General features: G+C 44.0%; 1 protein-coding gene across 1 annotated transcript in view; it reads left to right on the top strand.

Annotated features, from left to right (window-relative positions):
* The first annotated feature begins 211 nt into the window (after positions 1-211).
* LOC108316283 (methylthioadenosine phosphorylase) overlaps positions 212-17,857 on the top strand; it is a 61,720-nt gene continuing 44,074 nt past the window's right edge. The window contains exons 1-4 of the mRNA XM_017546036.2: positions 212-444; positions 11,380-11,466; positions 12,639-12,697; positions 13,952-14,119. Coding sequence (XP_017401525.1) covers positions 412-444; positions 11,380-11,466; positions 12,639-12,697; positions 13,952-14,119 — 347 coding nt within the window. The 5' untranslated portion in view covers positions 212-411. The remainder of the gene's footprint in view (positions 445-11,379; positions 11,467-12,638; positions 12,698-13,951; positions 14,120-17,857) is intronic.

The following is a 17,857-nucleotide window of genomic DNA, read 5'->3' as shown; positions in this document are numbered from 1 at the left end:
CAGGGAGGGCTGCTCTTCCTTACAGGGTTTTTGTGAAAGTTAAGTGGGCCAATTAAAGGGCAAAACACACAGTCTGGAACAATACAGAGCTCCATAAATGGCCTCCATTATGATCGTTATCCGTTAGTCGTAACTGTGGATGAAAAAAACAACAAAAATCTGGGGAACCGGAAAGGTCTGCAAAAGGGGCGGAACGCGGGAACTTCGATTTGGGGAAGGGGTGGCGGCGGAGATCCCACACAAGCAGCCAATCCAGCTGTCCCGGGGAGGAAGAGGAGGAGCCAGGGCCCGCCCCAGGTCTCCGCACTGCCGACTCCCGCCTGTGAGGTTGGCACAGCTGCAGCTCTTTGGCTCGCTTGGTTCCCTTAGTCCCGAGTGCTCGCCCACTGCAGCTTCCTTTCCCGTGCAGACATGGCTTCAAGCACCACCACCACCGTCGTGAAGGTGAGATGAGCCCTCCCAGGTGCAGCGGTCCGCCCTGCCGGGTGCCTTCTCGCCTCCGCCCCGGGGGACCGCGCCTCGGGGGGCTGTGCGCCCTGCTTTTGCGCCCCTGCAGTGGCCGGGAGGGACTGGGACGCGGCACTCGGGACTCACTTGCCGCGCGAGGAGAGGGTATGCTTGCAAACGACCCCTCACACACACACACGCACACACACCACCTTTTGGCTCATCCGCACCCGCACCCCACAGGGGGTCGGCACCCCTTTGGAAAGAGGGGTCGTGGGTGTGAGAAGCTGCGCCCATGCCGCCGCCATTCCCAAGCACCACTCTTCTTCCAAGAAAGGCACTCGGCTGGAGCCAGCAGGTGGCCCAGGTGTCTGGGCGCCTGCAGCTTCTGTGACCGTCTCTTAGTGCCTTGCGGGACTTCGGCTTCCGCTCTCTGACTCCGCTTGCTGCCTAAGGCCCACGTGGGAGAACTGCTTACTTGCTCTTTTGCTTGCTTCCGGCTTTTTTCCTCTAAACGTGGGCCTTCTCCGTGCTGAAGTTTTTCCCAGCACCGTAATGCTGTAGGGATTCCGAGACTTTTTTAAAAGCACCGAAAAGAAGTACAGGCGTCCCATTTTGGGGCTTCACCATTTGAAGGCCTCTGGCTTGAAACTGCTTTGTTTTGCAGCCTTGCAAGTTAGAGTTCAATTTCCTTGTGCCCTAGGCCCTCCGGGTCCTGGATACAAGGGATCATTGTGCGGTGGGAGGCTTTGTGCAGAGGAGGGCACGAGTTCTCAGAGTAGCAGCTGGCTTCCCTGGGGGTTTTAAACACTTCTCCCCTGGTTAGTGTCCGGAGAGAGAATTACAGCACATAAAGAAAAATTGCTAAAACTTAAGAGCTCTTTCGGGCAGTTTATTACTGGCTAAGAACGCAGTTAACTTATTTGATTTTTAGAAATTTTTGGCCTATGGGATAGGAAGATTGCTATCTTCTCCAAAGCATCTCAGCTCCCTACGCTTGACTGCGGTTTTCCAGGGAGAAGGCGATCTCTGCGGTCAATGTGTAATCAGCCAGATTAGTTTATTAAGCCCTTGAAGGTTTAAATGAGGCCCTTAAAATGAGAGGAATGGTAAAGGGTGTTGCAACCAGACTTACGTATGAAACTTATTTTGTCATTTTGAAAAGAATCTTACATCCAGCAAATATATATAGAAGTCCTCGCCCCTGCCTTCATGGCATGGCAGAAATGGTTTTCATGAAACTTGCGTGAAGTATGTTACTTCCCTTAGGTACCCACGTATAAACTGAGAACTTTACTGCAGAATTTGCCAGGAGGGCTAGAATTATATTGTCTGTATTGCACATGGTTGAAGCTTGTTAAGTGGTAGTGCTTATAAGGGGGAACTGAGATTAATTTTGAATGATCTTTTCCCCAACAGTTATTAAGTTATTGTGTTAGGTGTTATTAGGCCACAACTTTTCACCTTCTCCTTACAGGAATACACTTAAAGTGCCACTAAAAACAGAGAGATGGTGATTAATCTGGTTAGCATTCCCCTTGCCACACCCTTTCCTTTCAAATTAATGCAGTGCATTTAAGTGCAGAATGGGCAATGTGATTCTCAGAGGCCTGATGTAAATATTGAATAAGGTGTATTTTTGGTCTTGGCAGGCTTCTGGATATAAAATTAAGAGGTACATATGGTGCTAGGACTGCCTGTTGATTTTTCTTTTGGTTTAGAACAGATGACAGCTTTGCTATTGAGATTCTATGATGCCAACACCATATTCCCCAGATTTCTAAGGCAACATTCTATATAGAAAATGTGAGGTGCCAGTGTCCAAAGTAAAATAGGTTAATAAAAACCACGTCCTATTCCCAAATTATAGAATGATGGAGCTGGAGTGTTTCTTCAAGACCATCATATAGCCACACAGACCCCTTTTGTGCGTGTAAAGTTAAGGCCCAGAAAGGTCAGCTAAGGGGCCCAGAATTATACAGCTGGACCTAAAGAATGACAGAATTGGGCCTAGAGCCTGGCACTCCACCAACTAGATGTGAGGCATTTCTGAAATCTGAAGTGTGGTCTCTCTGCCCTGTTTTCTTGTGACTGAATGCACAGTAAAAGATGAGTACTTTATAGAATGTCCATCTTGAAGAGGGAGGCAGAGTGCATGCATGAAGCAGGCCGCCACTTGGTCCTCACTGGATCCCACCCAAGTATTAGGTGTAGGAGGCATGTGTGTCTGAGCCCCACTGGTGTCACTGGCAGGTGGTGTGTGTGGTTTGATTCACTGCCATCATTTCATCTGGTCGTTTATGAAACAACAGTTCAGTTGGAAGAGGAGGGGCCGCAGCTCAGCTCAAGGTGGTGAGGGGAAGAAAACGCTGTAGAGACGAGACCCAGGTTCATATCCCAGTGCCATCACTTCCTCATCAGCAAATGAACCCCTCAGCCTTAGGGTCCTCAGCTGTGAGGCTAGAGTTAGTAATAACTACTTTGAGAGATGGCTGGATTTAAATACAGTAACATGTAACACACTCAGCCCAGTTCTAGGTACTCCTTTAATGTCAGCCCAAGTACTTCTCTTTCTAAAATAGAGATATGAACAGGGGATGGATCTTAAATTTATTCTCAATTTAAGAGGTGCAGTTAGCTCATGGAAGTGAAAGATTCCACTGAGTTTTGGATTGGCAGTATAATATTTGGCATATCTTTCAAATCTAGCCGTCTACTGGTGGAATCCAATTCAAAAATATTTATTGAATACCTGCCAGACACTGAGGATGCATCTTTGAATAAGCGAGTCCTCTATTTTCTTCAAGTTTATATTGTAGTCAGGCTGCAAAACCAACTGGCATGAAAGCAAAACAGCAGTAAGAGTCAGTTGGGTAAGGGGTGTCAGAAAAGACTCCTAGGGAGGTAGATCTTAAGCTCTGCAGTGGTCTGCCTCCAAAATCTGTATGTTGAAATCTAATCGCCAATGTGATTATATTAGGAGATGGGGCTTTGAGGGTGATTAGGTTATAAAGGTAGAGAGCCCTCATGAATGGAATAAGTGCCCTTACAAAAGGGGCCCTAGAGAGCTGTCTTGTTCCTTCCATTAAGTGAGAGGACACCATCTATGAGCCAAACATGGGCCTTCACCAGACACAATGTGCTGTGACCTTGAACTTGCCAAGCCTCCAGACAGTGAGAAATTTCTGCTGTTTTTAAGTCACCCAGTCCTAAGATATTTTGTTATAGCAGCTTGAATGGACTTAAACAAGCTGATAGTGTAAATAAGGATAAAGATCCAAGTGAAGACCTGAGGATAGAGATGAGGGTCAGGACAGCGAAAACCAGGGTTTCACAAAAGTGAGCTCAATGTGGTAGGAATGGAAATCACGGATGCACAGTGAGAATTGGGTGGATGCAGCTCGTAAGGCCATTCTTGTAGACCATGATCAAGAAATTTAATTTTATTTTAAATGTTTTGAAAGCTGTTGAAGGGTAAAAGCAGGAGTTAGCACTTGATTTACATTTTTAAATGATTACACTGGCTGCCAGTACAGAATAGCCTGTGGGGGGCAGGGGAGAGGGAGAGCTGAGAGGCCAGGCAGAAGTCTTGGTGCTGGTGCTGAAGTCTAGGGTGGAAGCCTTGGAGGTGGTGAGGAATAATCAGATTGCAGATAGAATTTTCAGGTAGAGCAGAGAGATGGGTAAGGTGTAGGGAGTGCAGGAAGAAGAACAGGATGATTTCTGGTTTTGACCTGGAAAGCCAAAAAGATGGTGGTACTGGTGGATCATTTCAGAGTAGGAGGTAAAGGACCATAAATGACTCCTTGGAGCCAAGGAGGTTGAGCGTACGATTTCTTCCTCCCAGATACTGCTGGTTAGGGGGCCAGAGGCTGAGATACTGAGGAGCCTCTTTGCTATAGGAGCAGAGTAGGTGGCAGGTTGAGGGAGGGAGGGAGGGAGGGAGGGAGCCAGCTGGAGTGAGAGTAATGGAAACAGTCTTTTTTTGTGGCTCACTCCAGTGAGAGGTGGTCCAGGCAGAAAGTGAGGATACTACCTGGTGGGTAGCCATGGAGAGAGGCAGCAGGAGCCAGAGGCCATGGGATTAACACAGTCGCTGTGTGAGAGAACCTCCGGGAGACATTGTCCTCCAGCGTTAGCCACAGGCAGGTGGTATTTCTGACTATACAGAGGGCCAAACCAGCCTTTGGCACCCAGATAGAGAACATTCTGGAGGACTCCTGCAGCGAACCATGGCTCCCTGAGCAGCTTTCCAGCTTTCATTCCAGGAGATGAATAATAAAACTTGGCTGGGCACGGTGGCTTGTGGCTGTAATCCTAGCACTTTGGGGGGTTGAGCTTGGTAGATCACTTGAACTCAGGAGTTCGAGACCAGCCTGGGCAGCATGGTGAAACCCCATCTCTGCAAAAAAATACACAAAAGTTAGCCAGGCATGGTGATGTGCACTTGTAGTCCCAGCTCCTTGGGGGCTGAGGCAGGAGAATCACTTGATCCCAGGAGGTTGAGGCTGCAGTGAGTGGAGATTTCACCATTGCACTCCAGCCTAGGTGACAAAGTGAGACCCTGTTTCAAAAAAAAAAAAAAGAAAACCCATACAATGTATTGTCTTACAGTTCTGGAGTCCACAAATCCAAAATGAGTCTTACAAGGCTAAAATTAGCATGTCTATAGGGCTGGTTCCTCTTGGAAAATCCATTTCCTTGCCTTTTTCAGTTTCCTCAACTTGTAGAACCATGAGCTAAATAAACCTCTTTTCTTTATAAATTACCCTGTCCCGGTATTCTGTTATAGCAGCGGAAAAACAGACTAAGAAAACTGTTATGCTTTAAGAGACTGGGACACAGACACGTATATGGAGAACGCTGCCGTCTACAAGCCAAGGAGACTGACCTTAGAAGGATTCAATCCCAATCTCGCCTTGATGTTGGACTTCTAGCCTCCAGAACCGTGAGGAGATAAGTTTCTGCTGCCTATGGGGAAAATCCATTTCCTTGCCTTTTACAGCTTCTGGAGGCGCCAGCACTTCTTGGCCCATGGCCCCACATCACGTCCCCTTTTCTCTCCCTCTGCTTCTGTCGTCATATCACTTTTTTCCTCATTTGACCTTCTTGCCTCCTTGTGAGTTCATGTAGGCCATACACAGATAATCTGGGATAATCTCCTCATCTCAAGATCCTGGATTTAATCATATTTGAGGTAATTTTCCCTGGTTCTGGGAATTAGGATGTAGTTAGCACGTCTTTGGCGCAGGGACATTATTCGGCTTACCACATTCAGCCCACATTTTAGAAATTTGTGGTCTAGGCTCTATAGCAGGTTGCTCGTTCTAAGTGCACTTTAGAATCAACTGAGGAGCTTCAAAAACAAACTACTCCTTGCCCAACTAATCAGAATCCCTGGGACCTGGGCTTTGGTAGTGCAAGCTGAAGAAGGGAAATGTCCTAGTATCCAGCAGCTGGCTCAGGAGGGTGGGTGGGGCCTGCTGCTGTTCTACAAGCATAGGAGAGCTCTAAGAAACACAGTACATATTAGAGAAAATCCTCCTCTAAAAATGCCTGGGCATTTCAGCAGGTGAAGTGTGTCTTCAGGTGTGTCTGCCTTTAGACTATCTCTTTACTTTGCAAGGGGAGTTTGGTCAAATAAAAACCATAAATGTTCTGAGCCCATGGGTCACCCAAGCTTCTCTTACTAAAATGTGGAGTCACTGTATTAGTTTGCTAGCACTGCTATAACAAAGCAATACAGGCTGGGGTCTTAGGCAACAGAAACGTTATCTCCTCACCGTTCTGGAGGTTAGAATTCCAAGATCCAGGTGAGATTGAGGTGGATTTCTTGCAAGGGCGGTCGCCTTGGCTTGTATATGGCAATGTTCTCCATTTCTCTCCACATGGTCTTCCCTCTGTATGTGTTTGTATCCCAATCTCTTATAAGGACAACAGTTTTCTTAGTCTGTTTTCTGTTGCTATAACAAAATACCTGAGACAGGGTAATTTATTAAGAAAAGAGGTTCATTTAAAAGAAATGAAAGGGGAAGCAGGGAGATACGAAAAGAAAACACACAAAAAAGAGAGACAAACTTTGCTTTATAACAACCCACTTACTGGAATTAATCCAACCCATTGAGAGCAAGAACACCCTCTCCTGGGACTGCATTAATCCCCTAATGTGGGGGTAGATCATTACCGGGACTCATGGCTCAAACTCCTCTTAAAGGTACTACCTCCCAGCATCACTACATTTGGGGTCCAAGCCTCAACATGAGTTTCGAAGGTGAACACTTTCATACCATAGCATGAGCTATGCTGTATTATGACCCATCCCAGTGACCTCATTTGATCTTAATTACCTCTTTAAAAACTGACTGCAAATACAGTCACATTCTGAGGTACTGAGAGTTGAAACTTCAACTTATGAACTTAGGGGAGACACAGTTCCACCCATAACCGTTACGTACAAGGATGGCTTACAGAAGGGGGTGTCTTATCAGACATAGAGCCCCCAGCTATCCCTGTGGACCCTATTGCAGGTTTTTAACAGTCCTCCCAGCCTGAGACAGTTGACTGCTGTCTCCCATACAGCTAGGCTTCTGGGATTTTGCAAGGCCCTTACAGGCCTCAAAGCCACATCAGCCCAATATTGAGGGCTTCTGTCTGCTGTGCTTGCCAAAATTGTTATGGCAACTGGAGCTAAAAGACTGCAATGCTCAGATCGGGCTGTGCCAGCTCCAGCTCTGGCTCGCATACCTCATCATGAACTTGCAGCATTCAGAGGCAGCCTGTCTCCCTGGCATGAGCTGGTCTCCACTGCTTGGGGTCATGGTGTTTTCAGAATGCCATTATAGAGTGCTGGGTTCCTTACAGCAGTGTGCCAGACCTCAAAGTGATGATGAATGGTTTCTGAGACTAAGAAGGGTTAGTAAAATCTCTTGCAGCCAGGTACTAGCGGAAATAGATGGAGTAGGGGCTAGTATGCACCCTTTCTACATTGCTAGAAGTAACCATTCTGATCAGATGAGCTGGTATTTGGATAAATACTTTCACAGTCTCAGAGAAGTCAGACCCTTGGATTGATTTGCTCTTGAACAATTTTTTTTCCACCATGAAAATGCTTTTATTGGGATGTGTTTAGAACATGTGATATCAAGACACAAAGAACAGCAAGTGCACATACAGTAAGACATGGCTGTCAGAGAACAGACTGTGCATGAATAGAGAGCTCACACCACTTCCACCCTTTACACAGTAACAGAAGGCTCTAGGCCACCTCCTCCTTGGCTCATTCCTCAAACTCTTTCTTCTCCTTAGCCGTGGCCTCCTGGTACTGCTGGTACACAGATACCAGGTCGTTCATGTTGCTCTCAGCCTCGGTGAATGCCATCTCATCCATGCCTATGCCCATGTACCAGCACAGAAAAGCCTTGCACCAGAACATGCCTGTGAACTGCTCTGAGATGTACTTGATCGATCTACATAGCTGTGTAGTTGCCAGTGAAGGTGGCAGACATCTTTAGCCCTCAGTGTGGGAAGCCATAGACAGCTGTTTTTACATTGTGGGGGATCCAACCAACAATGTAAAACAGCTATCTGTGACTTTCCACACTGAAGAAATAGCTGCTGTTCATGTTTTGGGCATTAAGCATTTGCCTGTCCACCTCCTTCATGGACATGTGGTCCCTGAACATGGCAGCTGCTGTTAGGTAGCAGCCACGGCAGAGGTTGCAGGCAGCCATCATGTTCTTGGCCTCAAACATCTGCCGGGTAGGCTCAGGTACCATCAGGGTCCAGTACTGCTAGCTGTCCTGGCTGGTCAGCAAGGCAAAGCCAGACATGAAGTGCAGGTGGGGAAATGGGACCATGTTCACAGCCAGCTTCTGTAAATCGGCATTGAGTTGGCCAGGGAAGCACAGGCAGATGGTGACCCCCGTCACGGTTGCAGACGCCAGGTAGTTCAGGTCACTGTAATTTACGTAGGCGTGGGCAGCTTTAGGTTTCTGAAGCAGATGTCATAGCTTTATTATTACTGCAGAAGCTCTAGTTTTGAGAAGTTTGATTTGGTGGTTAGCCAATGGAAAAGTGTGGCATGAGCCACTAACTTTTAAAATCTGTCAAGGGCCTTGATTTACTCCCTATTTCAGAACTCTGTCTTGTGTAGTAAGAAGTCCTGGCTGGGCAGACATACCATCTCAGGTCTTGAACACATTTCCTACACAGTCTAGAGTTAACTGGACTGAGGACTGATGCTCCTGGGCTAGGAGGGCTGGCAAGGTCTTGTCATTGTTTCCTAAGGATGGATGAGATCATTGAGAGTCGTCCTTCCTTCTGAGATGATTCACTTATATACCCGGAGTCACTGTTTCTGTGCTTGTTCTGTGACCTTGATCATGAACTTGACCTCTCTGACCATGTTGTCTCATAACATGGAGACAAAAATCTTTTCCAATAGGGTGTGATGTTATGAAGGACTCCAGGGTATACTGGGAGATGGCACATCATAGTGGTTAGGTCTGAAAGACCTAGATTTCTATCCCAGGTTTGCTCCTTATGATTTGCCTTTGGGCGAGATTTTTCATTTTTGTGTTTCTCTTTCCTCATTTGTAAAACGGGTAACATTTTATAGGGCCCAATTTATGGTTGTGATGATGAAATAAGGCTGCTGAAGCACTTAGCACAGTGCCTGTAACGTGTCAGTGCTCAGACACAGTTACTTTGTTACTAAGGCAGGTACTGACTTGACTCAAACTTAGAGACTCAAGGGAGTATGACAGAATTGGGCCATCAGTGCTTGGATACTTCATCCCAGTTGTACTTTGCTGTGGGACCAGCAGGTGGCGACATTGGCCACATCTTGGCCCTGCTGACCTCCATCTTAGAGGCCCAGTTCCCTGGGATGGCCGGACTCCGTTGCTGCACTTGTCCCCATATCCCTTGCACAATGTGGGTTTCCATAAACAACTGGAGCTAGTTAAGTGACTGGATAGACTTGCCTGCAGATTACTCCAGAACAGTAGCCACTCTTGCTTTCATGTCCAGGGCTACTACATGTTCCTTGCTGAGGGCTGAGTTGCCAGCTACCTAGTGCAGACATCATGCAGCCAGGTGGTGCAGACTGAAGCTTGGGGCTGCTGAGAGTGAGCTCAGGGATTTCAGCGGGAAACCTGGTTAGCATTTCTCAACAACTGCTACGATGCTGGGAAAGTTCACCTAAACTGAGAGGGTGGCTCCAAACAAAGCCCAGCTTGATTTGTGTATTTGAGCCTGAGCATCCAGTGTTGAATCCAGAATCTGAGATGGCATGGCTCAGGGAACACCCAGAAAGAGCCAAGTCAACATGGTGATAAGTTAAAAAGCTAGTAGCTGAATCCCCAGAGAGTCGGCTGAGAGTAATTTCAGCATCAGCAGTTCATATCTGTGTCCCAGGTGAGGACATAGGCTTGATGGTTTCTTAGCCTTCCCATGACCTGTGGTGCTTTGGAGGTCCATAGAATGAAGGATAAGATGGAGAAGCCAGGCTCAGGAAGGATTGGGATTTCCTAAAACCGTATGAATTTTTGTTCTTTTCTGTTGAACTGGAATTATTTAAATGTATTGACTTAAGTGAACACTTAACGTTGATTTGAAAACTATAATACTGGTTACCTTTTAACAATAATGTTAAGTTCGGTGACATAAAATATGTTAACCTGCTGTGGTTTTAATAATTACGTCCACAAGATGGCGCCAGTATCAAAACCTGGCTTTGCCACTTAAGGAATTCATGGGGGTCAGTCCCAAGTTACGTAATCATGTCGTGGGTAACAGGCAGAGTTCTTCAGTAAAAACCTCACTAAATTGCCCTTATTTTCTTGTTTGTTTGTTTTCAGGAAACTGAGTCAGAAACGCAACCATTTTTTTATGTGTTGATAGACCTCAACTTGTGTAACCTGACCTGAAAATTATTTAATTCATATGTTCACTGAATTCTTAACTGTGGAATTTTTTCTTGAAGCCTACTTTATTTAGTTACTCAAGTAACAATAGATTTAAAGCTTTTCATTGAAGAATAATAATGCTCAGGTGACTTTGCATTAATTAGGTTTCTAGTAGAGTGTCATTTCTTTAGCTTTGCACTGTTTACTTTCTCCTTTAGGAAGTACCAGCCCAAGGAAATTATAATAATGATTTGTTACTTAATTTTTAGTTTTAACCGTTTAGTTAATAATTATTTTTGTAATTGTTGCTGTTTCTATTTTTTAATCATCAAATTAGATCAACTCTCAGAGGGTAATGCTAGGTTTCTTTAACTCAGACAAAGATTTTCAAGATAATCTGAAAATGCTGTATATGTAGTTACAGTATATAAATATGAATTTGCATATATATGAATGATTGATTTCATGAATATACATGAGGATAACTTTTCATGCCATTTCAGTCTCCTCTGTCTGCATTCTCTCCTAGTTTTGTGATTCTAATGGCGTAGGAAAGATAACCTCTCATTTCTTTATCAAATAGAATAGTGAGGAGAAATCATTACCACATGTTCAGCAGTCTTCTGAACATTCTTTACTCCATAGTCCATTTGGCAGAGAAATAAAATTGATCAAAAAGTACTTTCCATTACCATATTTGACTACTTTTAGGTTTGATTTTCTAACCCGAGTTGGTTAAAGTACCTCTCTGTGCTGACTGGTAATTCAGTCAGAAGTAAATGTGATATAGTCCAAAAAGGTGGCCTTTTGGCTCTTTTTAGAATATAGAAGGCCTTCAAATATTTGTTGATTTTTATAGAAGACTTTCAAATATTTGTTGATTGTTCAGTAATTTTCAGATTTTAAAAATGTAACTAGGGCTTGGCAGGAATGGAGAAGAACATATGAATAAATGAGTTTGCTTAAAATTTTTTTTCTAATAAAAAATTACCAAATAAAATAATAATCTCTTTTTCTCTCTTAGATTGGAATAATTGGTGGAACAGGCCTGGATGATCCAGAAATTTTAGAAGGAAGAACTGAAAAATATGTGGATACTCCATTTGGCAAGGTTAATATCCAACTGGAGGAGACGTGTTAGCTTTTTCCTTTCTCCTTGCTGGCTTGATTTTTAAAGAAAAAAAATTGCTTCTGTTTTGGTGGCCCAGCGTTGTCTGCTCCCATCAGAGAGGGCCAGAAGTTCTGCCGTTAGGTTCCTTTAGCTGAGAAGGTGTCTGACGGATGCCCCAGACTTTGATGTTTTGAGAAGATGGGTACTGAATATGTAAATCACTTCTCAAAATCTGTTGCTAGAAGTCTGATGCTCATTTCAGACACAGCAACTGCACTTTTCAAATCTGCATTCAAATCACCTTCTATTATGGGGCCAATAGGTCACACCACACTAATTTAGGGGACAGGTTGATGACTAATAGGATGAATTATTATGACCAAGTAGTATTTTCTGAGTGGGGAGAATTGTCCTGGGGAATGAGAACATACCTGATGTTAGTTGAATGCATAACTGAGCTAAAAATAAAACACTCTTCCTTTTGTAGGAGAGATTGCTGCTTCTCCCAGCCCATGTCACTCAGCCTGGGCCAGGGAGAGGGTGTCTGCATTCTCCTAATTCCATATTGCTGCATCCTCTGATCCTTCTGTAAGATCTCTATATCTGGATGTCCCAATCAAACCCTCCTTTTCAGCTAAATTCTTACATTGACCTTGTGTCCTCGCAGTCCTGCTGTCATCTTGGTTCATTGTCATAAACCCCTTGGTTGTAAAGGTCTTTCTAGCCTTCCTTACCTCAAGTCATTCCATAACTTTCTTAGACCTGGTTAACACAAGCAGACATTTCCAGTGCTGAGTTCTTAATGTCATGACAGTGGCTTCTTACCCTTTCTGCCTTTCACCCTCACACCTGTTCTTGAACCTGCCCAATAACTTTGACGTATCTAAATTTGACCAGTCTACCGTCAGAGTCCCCTGGGGTACTCATTACAAATAGATCTGACTAAATGGTACCTACGCAGACAGCCATGGTAACCTTCTGTGAATCGGTGCGTGCAGAGGGATCAGTAAGTAATTGATTAAATGATTATATTGATAATCAGATCTTGCCCCTTCTCTAAGTTGTATCCTCAGACTCTTCAGATTCCATGAGCCCTATTGCGGTTGAACAATTTTAATTTACATACCTGTTTTTAAATCACTGAGTTAATTATCATTTTCCATTTCATGCAGCCGTCTGATGCCTTAATTTTGGGGAAGATAAAAAATGTTGATTGCGTCCTCCTTGCAAGGTATGGTCATTTTAAGCTTTTTGGATGTTACTACTAAAAGATAATTTAAATTTAACTTAAATTCTGGAAAGAGTAAAGATGCAAATGTGAGTTTTTATATGTTGGCAAAATCAGAACATCTTAGCAACCTTTATTTACAGTGTATTATTTTGGGTTGAGTTATATTGACTTAGGAGATCAAAGATCTCATGCCCTTGCACCTTAGATTGGGAAAGTAGATGAGACGACTAAGATCAAAGCTGCAGTTTGAGTTCTAACTGCAAGACGAAATGTTTTGTTCATTTTCCCCCCCTTCATATCAAGCTAAAGAAAAACAGTGCATCATTAATGACCTCTTGATAGTAGAAGTTATATGTCTGTGGGGAGTGGGCTTAGGGCTCCTGAAGTGGGTTACTTGTGTCTACATTGTTGTTTCCGTAAGGAGGCTGGTGCTGCTCTTTATCAGAGGAGGCAAAGTCATTTTTATCACATAGTTAGATATTATTCAAGTTATATGTACGAGTTCTCTACCGTTATATAACAAATTACCACAAATTTAGCAGCTTAAAAGAGCACACGTCGTCTCCCAGTTCCTGTTGGTCAAGAGTCTGGCACAGCTCAGGTTGTCTGCTTGGCATTGCACAAGGCCCTGCAAGGCATATTCAAGGATTGGGTCTTCATCTGCAGCTTGAGGTCCTTGTTTAAGCTCATGTGGTTATAGGAGAATTCAGTTCCTGCACATTGCTGGGTGGAGGCCTTTGGCTTCTAGAGGTGGTTCACGTTCCCTGCCGTGTGGCCTGCTCCACAGGCCATTCATTTGACAGCAGCTTGCTTCTTGCCATTAGGATATGGTGGAGGTGCTAGAAGTCACCTTCATGTTTAGGCTGTACCTTGAAAGCATGCAGAAGGCCTGCAGGAGAATCTCTCGTGCATGCCTGTAAGGTAGATCCTAAGCATGGAGGTGACTTACAGCATGTTCACCATTTTCTAATGGCTAGATGCAAGTCTCAGGTTCACCAACACTTTATACGACGCATCACAGTGGGGACCGCACTACGGCCTATCTGCCACTCTACGTTTTTGAGACAGAAGTGTCTTTTCAGAATCCAGTGAACCTAAATGTTAGTTTTAGTTGGTCACTGGAGTGGGTTCTAGGAGACCCCCTGTGTTAGTCTGTGGTCATTGCTAAAGAATCACTTTTTTTCTAGACTCTAGGAGAAAACAGGTGGTGGTGTGCTCATCACAGGTTGATGATTTTTTTCTCTCCTTCCTTAGACATGGGAGGCAGCACACCATCATGCCTTCAAAGGTCAACTACCAGGCAAACATCTGGGCTTTGAAGGAAGAGGGCTGTACACATGTCATAGTAACCACAGCTTGTGGCTCCTTGAGGGAGGAGATTCAGCCCGGCGATATTGTCATTATTGATCAGTTCATTGACAGGTAAGCAGTCATACAAAATGCTTTATTTAGGCTGTTGTAGCTGGTCATTTCCAGCTCAAATGGTTACTGTGTGGGAACCGGCAGGGAAACTGGGAGGGCAGGGCTGCAGACCTGCTCGGAGTTTCTGTTTGTTTACTTGTTTGAGATGGAGTCTCACTCTGTTGCCCAGGCTAGAATGCAGTGGCACGATCTCGGCTCACTGCAACCTCTACCTCCTGGGTTCAAGCAATTCTTCTGTCTCAGCCTTCTGTAGCTGGGACTACAGGCACACGCCACGAAGCCCAGTGAATTTTTGTATTTTTAGTAGAGACAAGGGTTTTACTATATTGGTCAGGCTGGTCTCGAACTCCTGACCTCAGGAGATCCACCCGTTTTGGCCTCCCACAGTGCAAAGTGCTGGGATTACAGGTGTGAACCACCACGCCCCGCCTGCTTTAAGCTTTTCATCGTGTTTGTTTTTTAATTTTAATTGACAAATGATAAATGTATACATGAGGTACATCATTATATTTTGATATATGTATACATTGTACAATGATTAGCAAAGCTAATTAACATAACCTCACATATTATCTTTGGAGAACCTTTGATTTTTACTTTAACAATTTTGAAATACATAATACATGGCATTAGCTATAATCACCATGCAGTATAATCTCAAAAACTTATTACTCCTGTCTAACTGAAATTTTGTCCTTTGATCAACATCTTCCTGAACCCCAGCCCCTGGTAACCTTTCTACGCTTTGCTTCTATGCATTGGACTTATTTAGATTCCACATATGGGTGAGATCATGCATTATTTGTCTTTCTGTGGCTGGCTTATTTCACTTAACATAATATCCTCCAGGTTCACCCATGTTGTGGCAATTGACAGAATTGCTTTCTCTTTTAAGGCTAAATGATATTCTGTCGTGTATATATAGCACATTTTCTTTATCCATTCTTCTGTTGATGGACATTTATGTTGCTTCCACTTCTTGGCTATTGTGAATAATGCTGCAGGGAGCATAGAAGTGCTGGTATCATTCTTGACATAAAATTTCGTTTTCTGGCCGGGCACGGTGGCTAACGCCTGTAATCCCAGCACTTTGGGAAGCCAGGGCGGGGCAGATCATGAGGTCAAGAGATCGAGACCATCCTGGCCAACACAGTGAAACCCCGTCTCTACTAAAAATACAAAAAAATTAGCCGGGTGTGGTGGTGCGTGCCTGTGGTCCCAGCTACTCGGGAGGCTGAGGTGGAAGAATCGCTTGAACCTGGGAGGCGAAGGTTGCAGTGAGCCAAGATTGCGCCACTGCACTCCAGCCTGGTGAAAGAGCAAGACTCCGTCTCAAGAAAAAAAAATTTCATTTCCTTATACACCCTGAGATGGGATTGTTGGATCATGTGGTAGTTGATATTTTTAGTTTTTTGAGGAATTTTAGTAATGGCTATATTAATTTATATTCCTACCAAGAGTATACAAAGTTCCTGTTTCTTTCACATCCTCATCAACACTTGTTATGTTTTGTCATTTTGATAATAGTCATTGTGGCCTGCCACAGTGGTCCGTGCCTATAATCCTAGTACTTCGAGAGGTTGAAGCAAGAGGATTGCTTGAGCCCAGGAGTTTGAGACTAGCTTGGGCAACATAGCCGGACCTTGCCTCAAAAAAAAAGAAAAAAAAAAAATTAGCCAGGTATGTTGGTATATACCTGTAGTCCCAGCTACTTAAGAGACTGAAGTTGGAGTATCACTTGAACATGGGAGGTCAAGGGTGGGGTGATTCATGAATGCACCACTGCACACCAGCCTGGGCGATAGAGGAAAAAGGCCATTCAAACAGGTGTAGGTGATATCTTATTTTGGTTTTTATTTGCATTTTCCCGATGATTAGTGATGTTGAACATTTTTCATACAGCTGTTGTCCTTTTGTATGTCTTCTTTCAAGAAATGTCTATTCAAATCCTTTGCCTGTTTTTAATCAGGTTGTGTTTTCGGAACTTTCTTTCAGTTAGGTTCCTTATGCATTTTGGATATTAACCCCTTATTGGAGGTATGGTTTGTAAACATTTTTTTCAGTCTGTAGACTGTCTCTTTATATTATGGGAGTTTTTAAACATATACACAAAAGAATAATAATAATCAGGGATTCTTTAAGTTCCTAATTCTAGCTTCAAAAGGACTTTTTTTTTAAGAGCCTAAATTAATATTTTCTTACCATTAGATATCTAGGAAGTTCTCTCCACTCTATTGTCTCATGAACTTTTTTTAAATGGTTGATTTATTCAAATAAGGGTCCATTCATTACACATGTGGGTTTAATAAGCCTTCTAGTCTGGAGGATTCCACCTTCTTTTTTCCTATTCCTTTTTGTCTTTTAGTGCTCATCCACATTCTGGATTTTACTAATAGTATCCTTAAGTGTCATTTAGTGACTTCTCTTGTCCCCTGTGTTTGCTGTAAACTAGATTTAGCTCTGGTGGCCTGATCATAACCAGGTTTGAATTCTTGGTAAGGATCTTTCTTTCTGCATCCTGTCAGGAGGCATGTGATGTGTCCAGTTGTCTCTTCATAATACGATCAATCAGGTGCCAGAGGTGCTAGGGTTTTTTTTTTTTTTTAATTGCACAGGTAATATATATTGTTCCTTTACGCCACCCACCGCCCCAAAAAAGAAAAAACGACAACAATAATAGACTACCAAGTTCTTGGGCCTTTTCTGAGTTTAGAAGTAGTTGAATTCACAGGGGAAAGTGGTGGTCTCTAGGTTAGGGGTCTCCAATCCCTGTGGCTTGTTAGAAACCGGGATGCACGGCAGAAGGTGAGCTACAGGGCAAGAGTGAGCTTGACTGCCTGAGCTCCCCGTCCTGTCAGATCAGCAGCAGCCTTAGAGAAGGAACCCTGTTGTGAACTTTGTGTACAAGGGATCTAAGTGTTGTACTCCTTATGAAAATCTAATGCCTGATGCCCTGAGGTGGAAGAGTTTTATCCTGAAACCATCCCCCTATCCCTCTCTGTGGAAAAATTGTCTTCCGTAAAATTGGTCCCTGGTGCTAAAAAGGTTGGGGGCTACTATACTAGGGCCCACCCCTTCCCCCATTCCTGGTAGAAATATTTGCCTCTCAGAATGCTCTGGATGAAGACAGAGTCCCCAGGGCTGGATGGAGATGAGGGTGTGGTGCAGAGTTAAATCATCTGGGGCTCCTTCCAGGATCCCCCATCCAGTCACCCTGCCCACCGCCTCCATCCACGCTGCTTCTCCCATAAGTTGTCTCTGAGCTTTCTGCATTCACAGCCTTTTCCTAGAGCCTCTGCTATGGGAGAGATATTTGTCCAGTCCAGGCCACTGTGCCTTCTTGCCTTTCAGGGATGCATTATAATTTCCCGTCCATCAGAAGCATTCTTGGTTGTTTCCTGACGGAATGAAACTTATGAAATTGCCCATTCTGTAGGTCAGAAATGGTTGAATATCAGCAGTTTCATGTGGTTAAACCTAATAAATAATAGGGTTAGACTAAAATGATTACATGTCTCTCACCCTGCGTTATGTTCTTTTCATTTATTTGTACCTGATACTATATATTTATGCCTGTTTCCCTCTAGAATATAAGCCATGTGAGGTCAAAAGCCCTGTCTGTCCTGTTTGCACCATATCACCAACACCCACAACAGTTCCTGGCCTGTCTTTGCTCTGTCAGTATTTTTTGAGGGATTGAACAGTCATTTGAATAGGGGGCAGGCTAGAGTCTGTGTT

This window comes from Cebus imitator, unplaced genomic scaffold (assembly GCF_001604975.1).
Source record: "Cebus imitator isolate Cc_AM_T3 unplaced genomic scaffold, Cebus_imitator-1.0 Scaffold186, whole genome shotgun sequence".
In the NCBI taxonomy this organism is placed as follows: Eukaryota; Metazoa; Chordata; class Mammalia; order Primates; family Cebidae; genus Cebus; species Cebus imitator.
The sequence above is the reverse complement of the archived record's forward strand: the minus strand, read 5'-3'. Positions and strand labels throughout refer to the sequence as shown.